General features: G+C 52.4%; 2 protein-coding genes across 6 annotated transcripts; one reads left to right on the forward strand and one right to left on the reverse strand.

The window, feature by feature from the left end:
- Positions 1-750: 750 nt before the first annotated feature.
- Positions 751-5,216, forward strand: SQSTM1 (sequestosome 1). 4 transcript variants are annotated; one of them, XM_067304682.1, is made up of 8 exons: positions 751-1,008; positions 1,123-1,218; positions 1,987-2,216; positions 2,355-2,511; positions 2,989-3,078; positions 3,599-3,843; positions 4,076-4,157; positions 4,907-5,216. In XM_067304682.1, exons 1-8 carry the CDS (start codon positions 831-833, stop codon positions 5,062-5,064), a joined length of 1,236 nt encoding a protein of 411 aa, XP_067160783.1. In that variant the 5' UTR covers positions 751-830; the 3' UTR covers positions 5,065-5,216. The 4 variants fall into 4 exon arrangements, with proteins under 4 accessions (XP_067160783.1, XP_067160780.1, XP_067160781.1 ...); XM_067304679.1 differs by having other exon boundaries at positions 752-1,008; positions 4,076-4,283; XM_067304680.1 differs by having other exon boundaries at positions 752-1,008; positions 2,992-3,078; positions 4,076-4,283.
- A 608-nt stretch (positions 5,217-5,824) lies between these two features.
- MRNIP (MRN complex interacting protein) lies at positions 5,825-10,393 on the reverse strand. Of its 2 annotated transcripts, XM_067304683.1 has the most exons (7): positions 10,308-10,393; positions 10,148-10,207; positions 9,169-9,266; positions 7,938-8,007; positions 7,478-7,620; positions 7,113-7,200; positions 5,825-6,589 (listed from the first exon to the last, which is right to left on the reverse strand). In XM_067304683.1, the coding sequence occupies exons 1-7, from the start codon at positions 10,365-10,367 to the stop codon at positions 5,972-5,974; spliced, it is 1,137 nt and encodes a 378-aa protein (XP_067160784.1). In that variant the 5' UTR covers positions 10,368-10,393; the 3' UTR covers positions 5,825-5,971. The 2 variants fall into 2 exon arrangements, with proteins under 2 accessions (XP_067160784.1, XP_067160785.1); XM_067304684.1 differs by lacking the exon at positions 9,169-9,266.
- Between the last annotated feature and the right edge of the window lie 245 nt (positions 10,394-10,638).

Below are 10,638 nucleotides of genomic sequence, written 5' to 3' on the forward strand. Positions count from 1 at the left end.
GTGCGGCGCCGAGTGTGGCTCCCCCGCGGGGACGTGTTCCGGGTCTCCCGCTCCGCCTCGCTGCCCGGAGCTGCTTGGACGGCTGGGGATCCGGCCCCGGGCACGAACGCCAGTGGCTTGGGGCCGGCAGAGCAGGAGCAAACTCGAGCCCCTGCAGCACAATCCCACAAGGGGCAACGGCCCCTTCGTGGCTGCTGCAATGGCCGGGATCGGCTGCCCGGATCAGCGGGAGGCTGCGTGACCCCGGGGGAGGAGGGCGGCCGGCCCTGGGCGCGAGCACAGCTCCCCCGCGGCTCCCCTGCCAGCCAGAGCCCGGCGCCAGCCTAGAACCCGGCGCCAGCCTAGAACCCCGGGCAGAGCCTGCCATGGGGGGGGGGGCGCGCTGGAATCTGGGGGCGAAGCTCGAATCCAGGGGGCGGGGCCTGATGCCGGGGGCGGGGCCCTGAACCCAGGGGGCGGAGCCTGGAGGCCAGGGCAGGCCCTGAGCATGGAATCTGAAGAACGTCTAGAACCTTGGAGCGGAGCCTGGACCGGGGGCGGAGCCCGGACCGGGGGGGCGGAGCCTGTAGGGCAGGGCCGGCCCTGAGCATGGGCTCTGAGGACCCCGGGGGCGGAGCCCGGGGCCGGGGGGCGGAGCCTGCCCCTGGGCTCCGCGGAGGGCCGGGGAGGCGGGGGCGGGGCCGGCGGCCGCGGCCGCCCCCGGCGCGGCGCGGCGCGGCGCTATAAATGGGGCGGTTGCGGGCCGCCCCCCGCCGCATCGCGTCGCGCCGCGCTCCGCTCCGCCCGCTCCAGCCCGGCGCCCCGACGGCAATTCCTGCTGCGCCACAGCCATGGCGGCGCTGACGGTCAAAGCCTACCTGCTGGGCAAGGAGGAGGCAGCCCGCGAGATCCGCCGCTTCTCCCTGCCGCCGCCCGCCCGCTACCAGGCCATCCACGACCGCGTCGCCGAGCTCTTCCAGGGGCTGCTGCGGGCCGGGCCGCCGCCCGCCTTCCGCATGCACTACAAGGGTGAGCGGGGCCGGGGGGCGGCGGGCAGGGCAGGGCAGGGCGGGCGGCGCGGCGGGTCTGCCCCGGCGGCGACCCCCGCCCGCGGGGTCTGAACGCGGCTCCCGCCCTCTCCAGACGAAGACGGGGACCTGATCGCTTTCTCCAGCGACGAGGAGCTGGAGCTGGCCATGCCCTACGTGCAGGACGGCGTCCTCCGCGTCTACATCAAAGGTAACGCTGCGAGCCCGAGCCCCGGCGGGGCCGCGCGGTCGGGGGAGGCGAGCTCGGGCCCTTCCCTCCCCGCGGCGCCGCCGCGACCCGCCGCCCCCCGCGGCGCGCTGAGCGAAGGGCGAAGCAGGAGCCTCCCTGCGGGGGCGAGGCGGGCGGGCTCACCGCGTTTCTCGGTCCTGTAGTTGCAGCTCGCCACAAAAAAGCCATTTTGGTCACGCTGGCTACCTGGAAACGCATGACTGGCACCGATCTCTTTAATATTCACAATGATGTATCAGAAAGCCTGAATTTCAGCCCATCCGTCAGTGCTTAGTTTTCCCCTACTGCCTTGTGCTGATTTAGATGCCTACAAAGCTTTGTAGGTGTGCAGCTCGTCTGAGTCACACAAGCCATCACTGTTGTCCCCATTCGCCTCTGTTAAGCCTGCTGGCATTCCTTAGCTCCCTCCTAGGAAGCCTTTTGCCCAGAAAGGTAGGACAAGAAGCCAAATGGGGTAGTGCACTATTAATCTAATACAAACATGGAAAGAGAATCCTTTAAGGAAAGGCATGCTCGGACCGAGGAGCAGGTAGCTTGGTGAAACCACTTCACACTTGATTCAGGTTCTCCTGCATACCCCCAGCTTGCGTTTGGCAGCCAGCATAAAAATAAACTGACCTAGTAAGTCAATACTGCTGTAACAAGTGCTGTTTGTTTCCTTCTCCCCTGCCCGATTCCCAGCCTTTAAATAGTAACCTGGTTCTAGACACTCTCTCCTTCCCTTAATAGAGAAAAAAGAGTGCAAGCGGGAACATCGTGCCCAATGCAGCCAGGAGCCTCCCCGTGATATGGTGCATCCCAACGTGATCTGTGATGGCTGTGAAGGACCGGTGGTGGGTGCTAGGTTCAAGTGCACTGTCTGTCCAGACTATGACTTGTGCAGCACCTGTGAGAGTAAGGGCATCCACAAGGAGCACAACATGGTGATGTTTCAAAGTCCACTGCTAAATCCATTTGAGGTGAGCAAAATCCTTCTGCTATGGAGGGAGATTAACAAATGAGATTTTCCATGAAAGCTGCTAAACCAAATCTATGCCTTTAGCTTCAATTGCTCAGAATCTGTATGAACACAGTCACATGAACATTACTCTTTCCAGTGGCTTCCCCGAGGACGTTGGTTCCGTAAGATGCGGCATGGTGTTCCACCCTTCCCATGGATGCATCGCTGGGGATATCCTGTCCCTCCAGCTCCTTGTCAAAACTCTGAACAAGCCCAAGCCAGTGCTGCAGCCTCCAGTCCACCCACTGAGCAAGGTAAGAGGAGATGCTCTGGTAAACAAGGTGGTGGTGGCGGAGCCAGAGTAGCTGAGGCTTCTGCAGCACAGTTTGGAATTGTGGAATCTGGGTGGAAGAGACACACAAAAACTAATCGAATTTGCTTAAAATAATTAGCACCTTTCATGTCTTAAGGCTTGCTTGGGCCTATGCAATAGATAGGAGGATACAGAGATACTACTTAATCAACTCAAGGAGCACTATGTTAGATCAAGCTCATCACTACCCTACTCTAGATGTGCCTCTTGCAGCATGGCTAATGAGCCTTAACAATGCTGTTGTCATTGGTCTTCTGTTCCAGAGCTAGCTCAGAGCTAGTTTAGGTCTCTGTACTGCCTTTCTTGTGCAGCATAGATAAGCGATAGAAAACAAATACTCAGATCTCTTGAGGGATACACTCTATAGATGCCATCTCCCCCCTGAGCTGCTGTGTGCTAACAGAAATTGTTTTTCTAGAAGCTTCTACTAACAGCCAGCCTCAGGACCCCAATGTCACCTTCTTAAAGAATGTTGGGGAGAGTGTTGCAGCTTTTCTGAGCCCCCTGGGTAAGTGACTTCTGGTTTGTCCATTCCCATCCCCGAGACTGGCTTTGTGTAGCTCCTTTTAACAGGAGCAATGAGCTGTTGTGGCCGATACCTGAACTACTTCGTGCTGCTAGGCCTGAGAATCTTAACTTACTCCCTGTACTAAAAATGCCTAGGCTGAGAACATCCACTGAATATCCTTCCAGAGTCCCCATTTGGAAGAAAATGAGGAAACACTTAACATTTTATGACTGCAACACTAAGTCAGTGATGACTCAGGGCTTTGCCTTACTTATATGGATATGCACAACTTCTGCCTTGACTCTCTAAGTGTATGGAGCATCTGTCTCAAGAGGAAGAGGAGACTGGTGGCTAACTATTCTTTATTTTAAAAAATGTTTTGCACTTAATTCCTGCATGTGCTCTAAGAAACTATAGGCTTACAGAAACACTGAGTTTAGACCAGGATTAACAAAGGCTCTTTCAGGGCTCTGCTTTGAAAAAAATCTGTAAAACTCTTCATCTCAAATGCTTTTTATAGGTATTGAAGTTGATATTGATGTGGAACATGGAGGACAGAGAAGCAAAGTGACTCCTGCTTCTCCCAATCAAGAGAAGAACAGTGCAGAGTCCACCAGCAATACTGTTAACCAGAACATTCAGACCAAACCAGACTGGAATAGCGCAGATCCTGCTACAGAAGTAAATGCTGTTGCAGAGCAGATACAAGACATGGTGATAGATCCTCTGCCCACACAAATGGAAGAAGGCAGCTTCCACTCCCAGGTATAAGAACTATTACATTCATTTAATATGTTGTGCACTGTGGGATTGAATATGAAGATCTCAGCCAATTAAGTGATAGACTAGTTTTCTGCTTTAGAGCATTCAGCTCTAAATTAGCTGTGTTGGGACTTCTTGTGGGTGTAATCCTTTTATATTAAAGGCAGATAGTAGGAACATGCATCCTACCTGAAAAGCACTGAAACACCTGGACCTTCTTTCTTGGCCATTTCAGGAACACAGCGAGTCTAGCAGTTCGTCAGGTGGTGATGAGGACTGGACCCATTTATCTTCCAAAGAAGTGGATCCCTCCACAGGTGAACTGCAGTCTCTTCAAATGCCAGAGACAGAGGGTCCCAGCTCCCTGGACCCATCTCAGGGTCCTGCCCAAACAGGACCTACAGGATTGCGAGAGGCTGCACTCTACCCACATCTCCCACCAGGTATAGAAATGCATGCAGGTTTCATAGCTGAGTACCTTTAACTCAGGAGTTGTCAGCTTGCCCACTATAAGAATGAGCTGTTTGGAGGCGGTAATAACCAAGCTCTCAAACTACAGCTAAACTTGTCCATAATCTTGCAATTGGGCAAGCGTATGGCAGCACTTGCCTGACTTTCTAATAGGGTGCTCTTTCTCCTGTAATGTGGGCAGCTAAGTGTTGACATACTTCTGCTTAGACTGGTACCAATACCCCACTCAACCAACATGAAAAAAGGCAGTATCCTAAATCCTGTCCTTCCTCTATGCTCTTAAAGGAGAATGCTTAGAAGGACAGATTAGGTTAGTATGACCTCAGATAGCATTTTTTCTGGTGGGAGCTAGTAAGAGTATGCCAGGCCCCTTAACTGTCCTACAAGGCCAGACAAGGCTGACTCAGCAGTTTACTCAGCAGGTTAGATATCTTTTATTGTCTCAATCTTCCCCCTTCCTAGGGCATAACACTTAGCAATGACTAGATTTCCTAGGGCTAGTGCCAGCCTACCTACTTTGTGGTATGGGAGCCCTCTCTGGTCTGCCAATTAAGTTTGAAGTGTTCCACCTTTTAAACTGTTCTTCTCTTAACAGAAGCAGACCCTCGCCTGATTGAATCACTGTCCCAGATGCTCTCCATGGGCTTCTCTGATGAGGGTGGATGGCTCACTCGACTCCTGCAGACAAAGAACTGCGACATTGGGGCAGCACTAGATGCCATCCAGTATTCCAAGCATCCACCTCACTTGTAGAAGTCTCTAACAAAAAGCACTTTCTTCTTAACTGAAAGCATCAGTACAACAACTCTAGCAGTTCATCCTTCTTCTTGCTAAGGGTTTCTGTCTCATGTTCCTAAGTACTTGTAGAATGGAGGAAAAAAATAAATACTAGTTCTTGTCTTTCACTTCTGTGGTGAGTCTGTGAGAGTATTTAAGTATCACAGTTGTATTGCTCTGTTCACTGCAATATACTGTAGAAGACACTGGAGAGACCAGGCTACCAGCATGCAACTCACTAAGCAGCTCGCAGGGCAAGGGAGGCAGTCCAGGACTGCAGGCCTGCCTTAGTATATGTACTCTGCAAGTAGGTGCAGCAGATAGAGAGTTTGGCTGCTGTCAAAGGGAAGTTCTACCTTTTTTTTTTTTGTAATTAATGTGACCTAGCACTTCTATTCAGATTTCAGTTATGGGCCCTTAGTACAAAGGCTATGCTTCTGAAAGCAAATCAAATGCTATAAGTTGAAGGCTGCTCTGCAGCCCTGGAAGAAAGAGTTGCTATGGGAGATGCAAAGAAAAGGATAGCACAGGGGAAAAAAAAAAGCTATAGTTCATAATGGGGAACTAATCACAGATTGAATTGCACTGGACAGAAATAGATACTTGGCTAACTGGAGAGGGACTTGAGGTTCTCACCCAAGCTGACCTGTTCAGTCTTTGTTTCCATAAATCTAGTACTTGCCCACAGAGAAAGTCTTCCCCTTCCTCATACCCTTCCCCCAGACACAGCAGTAGAGCTAATTAACAACTTTAATAGTGCAGTTCTGAAAGGGTTAGATCAAAAATAGATGCCTCAATTCAACACCTAGTCTCAGTATTCAACATTACAAAATAAATTGTAGAGATGCAAACAAGAAAGCAAGGCCAAAGCTCCCAGAGCTTCTCAGAGATCATCATCAAACTCATCACCTGTGCAGAACAGGGGTTCATGGGAAATGCTAGAGGGCTTTAGCCCAGGGTCAGAGAGAGCAAGGGTAGCTGCAGGAGGGCAAACAGGCATTACAGAGCGAGCCACAGGGCACCTTCCTGCTGTGGTATCTAAGACAGCAGATCCTGCCCTTATGAAATGGCCTTGAGGTTCTTTGAACAACATGTCCTCATCAGCTGAGCAATGGACAGGCAGCACAGTGCTAGGCAGTTTTGGGGCAAGCTGCTCAGTACTAGCAAGGCACTTTTTAAACTCGATGCCTGCCCCTGGAGGTAGAAAATTTCCAGCCTTTTTGGAATATCTACTGACCATGAAGATGTCTGCTGCAGTGCTGCTGTGTAGCCCCAGCTTTCTACCGCCCTCCTGTGGTGACAAGGTGACCTTGGCAGCATTTTCACTACAGTCGTCAGAACACGAGAGAAATTTTTCCCACTTTGAGGACTTGATAGAAGGAGCTGGGGTTTGTGTGTTCCCTTCAGACACCACAGACTCACAAAGAGCAGGACTCATACTGTCTCCACAAACAGCATCTCCATCACCTTGATTAGGCACTGCTACTGAACATTGCTTGCGCTGTAAAGAGAAAGAGAGCTCAGTTACAAATCCACCCTGCACAGCCAAGCTGCACGGAGGCAGGCAAAGAAACAGCATTCTTGTCCTTCAAATGCACCCAAGTTTTCACCCCCACTCTGAGGCAGAGCTGAGGCTGATGCTCTGGGTGGGCCTGTGAACTCTGGGCTGTGAAGACCAAGGCCAGCTTCCTTAGCACGGCATGGAATCACAGTAACCTGAATAACTGCACGCTACGCAGGTGCTGCTCAGCAAGGCAAGGAAGAACAGACAGCGCCTGTGCTGATGCAGGAATCCGGCTCAACCACTTAGCTTGCACAGGGTGGCATTGTTTTTGCCTTAAATCTTTCAGAGATGAACTCATGATACAATTTTTTTTCTCTTCCCCCATCAATCATTCAAATAGAAGAGCACAGGACTGCCAAAACATTTGAGTATTACCATGACACAAAAGAGGCCAGGAGGATAGTTTTGTTTTACTAGTAGGAACCATCTTGTACAATTAAAACACCTCAGAGGTTTTAACCTTTTTGGCTTGGTAGGCAAACTGGAAAGCTCCATTTTCCTCTGACAACTCCTGAACATCAGTGTAGGGGAAGCTGTTCTGGTGTTTCCTGGCCAAGAGAACCATTCACAAAAAGGACAGGTTAGCTCCACTGGGAATTTATCACTAACAAATCACCAAAGATGTTCATAAAAAAGAATGGCTCTACCAATAAATGGAGTTTTGCCCCCAAGTACTGAACCTCTGCTTAGGTCAGGTCAGGTCAGGTTGCTCATTGCAGCCTGTATTTTGTTCAGCTATCAGACCTGCACTACCTCCCACCCCCCTGAACCAAACTTCACCATTTAAAGGTAGGAATTAAAAAAAAAAAAAAGTATTTTCTGTACCTTTGTTCTTCCACAGTGTTCTTCCTCCGGGAGCAGAACTGTTGCCTTTCTGTACCTCCTGATTCTTCCTCCTCCTCATCTTCCTGAGTTTCATTGCCCTGATCCAGATATTTATTCCAGCGACTGACTTCTGCCTTTGCTTCCTACAACATCGGAGAATTACTGAAAACAACAATATACAGGGCTCTCGTTTTGGGTTTTTTTAATGCAAGTGCTGGTTGCCTTAAATCACAAGTCCGTTTAGTATGTGTTCTTGTATCACATTCCCAGATTCAGTATCCCAGTGGAGGAGAGAGTTTCTGCACATATCTCATTCCCTCTCTGCTGGAGCCTCTCTGGTTACACACGCTATCTATCATCTCAGCTGTCTGGACCAATATAAAGGGATCACAGATTTCATTCCGATTCACCTGGTTTGTTAGGGTTAGTATTTACTTCAGCTTTGTAGGTATCATCTTACCTGTTCGACCAAACTGTCTTCACATTGGATCGCTATATTCTTGTTGTCATCTACAGATTCTTCTATGCATCTACAATAGATGTTTAAACTGGAGCTTCTAGAATACACTTTTGTCATTTTATATTTTTCATATCACCTAGTCATAGCACAAGGGATAGGGCCTTGGATAGAAAGCATGCCAGAAAAAAAAGGATCTGTACAAAAGCAGATGTCAAATGAAAGATTTGCAAAATATATTACCCAAATACTTCAGAAAAATCTGGGTAGTTAGAGGGCAGCCCTCTTTCCTCCTATACACACAGAGTAGCAATTTTGATCTAAAGCTACTAATCATGCTATGACAAATTGTAAGCAATCATCATAACTAGGGATATAACAGCACGCCTTTTGGGACAACAGCTGAAAGTCACTAATTGTATCCTAATCAACAGGGAAAAGGGAAAGTATTTTCATATTGCCTTGAGAATAGCAATAGTGACTCTATTTTACAAGGGAACAAAGTCCAAGTTTTCTTCCCACACGAGGTTTAACTCTGAAGCACTCCATATATGCAACTAAGTTATCTGTCCAGTTTTGACTGATTTCTGAAAATAACCTTGAGTAAGTAGGAAGCCGTACAGACAATCAGACCAGTTCCAGATTAGGCACTTTGTAAACGGATTCAGGAGTGAAATAAACAGGAAAGCACTACCAGATTTTCCAGCCCAGCAGGCATTACACCCGAACGTTTGCACTAAAATAAGTCTTTTATCAAAAGCAGGGGGAATTTCTCAACAGATTCCCAAGGTGAAACCCCCCGAATGCCAACATTTAGCTAGCAGCAACTTAGAGAATATTTCCTCTGAGGATGCTGGGATGCCCACCCGCACGGCTGGTCAGCCTGTAAGACGGACACCTCCAGAGTCAACTCAGCAAGCAGTAAACAAGGACCAATTAAAAAAAACAAAGCCAAACCCTATTGCATATACTTTAATGGGTAAAGATCTATCAAAATACACTATTAATCAATTAAACTTACCTGAAAAAAATACTAGTGAAAAGAAACATGCAAGGCCACTAAACCCAACCGATAGTTTGCTTCTAAGAGCTGATGACAAGACTGGCACATTCCATGGTTTTACAAGGGGACAGAAAACCCTCCCTGTGAGCTCAGCTTAGATAACAGGCTCCCAGTATGCGAACATATGCACTAAGTGCAGCACATCAAAAGAAACGGACAGGTACACTCTACCGAGATGTCCAGCTAAGTGCTTCCTCCGCCTCACCCTGCAGCAAGTTTAATTTTTGGACATGGAGCCTACAGTCCAGCCCAGACCCTTCGCCGTAAACCTGTGAAAATAGTGAAAACAAGGCCTAGGGAGCAGCCAAAAGGCGGCAGCATGAAATGAGGCAGTGCACTCCCCCAGCCCAGCTAACATTCAAGCGCCGGCAAGAGCTAAAGCTTGTGCGTGTGGCGGGGCCTGTGTCAACCTGTGCAGGGCTAACTGCCATGCAGGGCTACCCACTGAATGGGGGTACACGCTGCACAGGGATGCCACTGACCAGGGTGCTCAGCGTGTGGGGCACACGGCTCCCCACTGCCACTACGCAGGGCCCTCCCACCACACAGGGCCCCCCATTGCCACTGCAAAGGGCTCCCCACGGCCACCGGGCAGGGCTCCCCACGGCCACTACACTGGGCTCCCCACCACATAGGGCTCCCCAAGGCCACTGCGCAGAGCTCCCCACCACGTAGGGCTCCCCACGGCCACCTCACAGGGTTCCCTAATGCCACCACTGCACAGGGCTCCCCAGCGCATAGAGTTTCCCAGCGCCACCACACAGGGCTCCTCATGGCCGCCACAAAGGGCTTCCCACCATCACACAGGGCTCCCCACCGCTTAGGGCCCCCCATGGCCACCACATAGGGCCCCCCACTGCCACCACACAGGGCTCCCCACCGCTTAGGGCCCCCCACAGCCACCGCACAGGGCTCTCCACCGCTCAGGGCCCCCCACTGCCACCACACAGGGCTCCCCACCGCTTAGGGCCCCCCACAGCCACCGCACAGGGCTCTCCACCGCTTAGGGCCCCCCACCGCCACCGCGCCGGACTCCCCGCGGCCACCACACAGGGCGCCCCGCGGCGCTGCCGGGCAGGCCGCGGGGGGGGGCCAGGCCTGCAGCTGGCGCTTGCTGCCGCCCGAGCGCGGCGGCGAGGGCCCCGCTCACCTTCTGCACCGCCTGCTTCTGCCCGCACACGGCGCAGCTCCACTTCCCGCTCCGCTTGGCCTAGGAGAGCGCGCAGCGCGTCAGGCGCGGCCCCGGCAACGCCCGCCGCCGCCGCCGCCCCCCGGCCCCGATCCCCGGCCCCGGCCCGGCCCGCACCGACCTGCTGCACCTGGAAGAGGCGGCAGCGGCAGCACCGCAGCGCCCAGAACCGCGGCGCCATGCTCCCATGGCAACGCGCGCCTTCCGGCCACGTGACCCCCCACCCGCGCGCGCCGCCAGCGAGCCCGCCGCTCTGCCCGCCCGGTCCGCCCAGCGGGTCCGCCCAGCGCGCGCCCCCGGCGGCGGAGGGGAGGGGCGGAGCGCGCTCCCGCCGCCGGAGCCGCCGCGCAGCAGGGGGCCGGGGCCGCGCCGAGGAACAGCAACCGCCGCTGTTGCCCGTCGGGACACAGAAACCGCTGCACGAAGCCTCTTTCAATTGCTTAAAGCTCAGG

This window comes from Apteryx mantelli, chromosome 14 (genome assembly GCF_036417845.1).
Source record: "Apteryx mantelli isolate bAptMan1 chromosome 14, bAptMan1.hap1, whole genome shotgun sequence".
NCBI classification, from domain to species: Eukaryota; Metazoa; Chordata; class Aves; order Apterygiformes; family Apterygidae; genus Apteryx; species Apteryx mantelli.

Bases quoted from the DNA above. Each gene is read 5' to 3' on its own strand.
- SQSTM1 (XM_067304679.1), top strand. From the start codon at position 831: ATGGCGGCGCTGACGGTCAAAGCCTACCTGCTGGGCAAGGAGGAGGCA. The intron at 3,844-4,075 runs GTATAAGAACTA...TGGCCATTTCAG, and splicing joins AAGGCAGCTTCCACTCCCAG to GAACACAGCGAGTCTAGCAG. The intron at 4,284-4,906 runs GTATAGAAATGC...TTCTCTTAACAG, and splicing joins CTACCCACATCTCCCACCAG to AAGCAGACCCTCGCCTGATT.
- MRNIP (XM_067304683.1), bottom strand. From the start codon at position 10,367: ATGGCGCCGCGGTTCTGGGCGCTGCGGTGCTGCCGCTGCCGCCTCTTC. The intron at 7,621-7,937 runs GTAAGATGATAC...CCGATGTTGTAG, and splicing joins AAGACAGTTTGGTCGAACAG to GAAGCAAAGGCAGAAGTCAG. The intron at 6,590-7,112 runs GTTAAAACCTCT...TTCTCTTTACAG, and splicing joins TTGCCTACCAAGCCAAAAAG to CGCAAGCAATGTTCAGTAGC.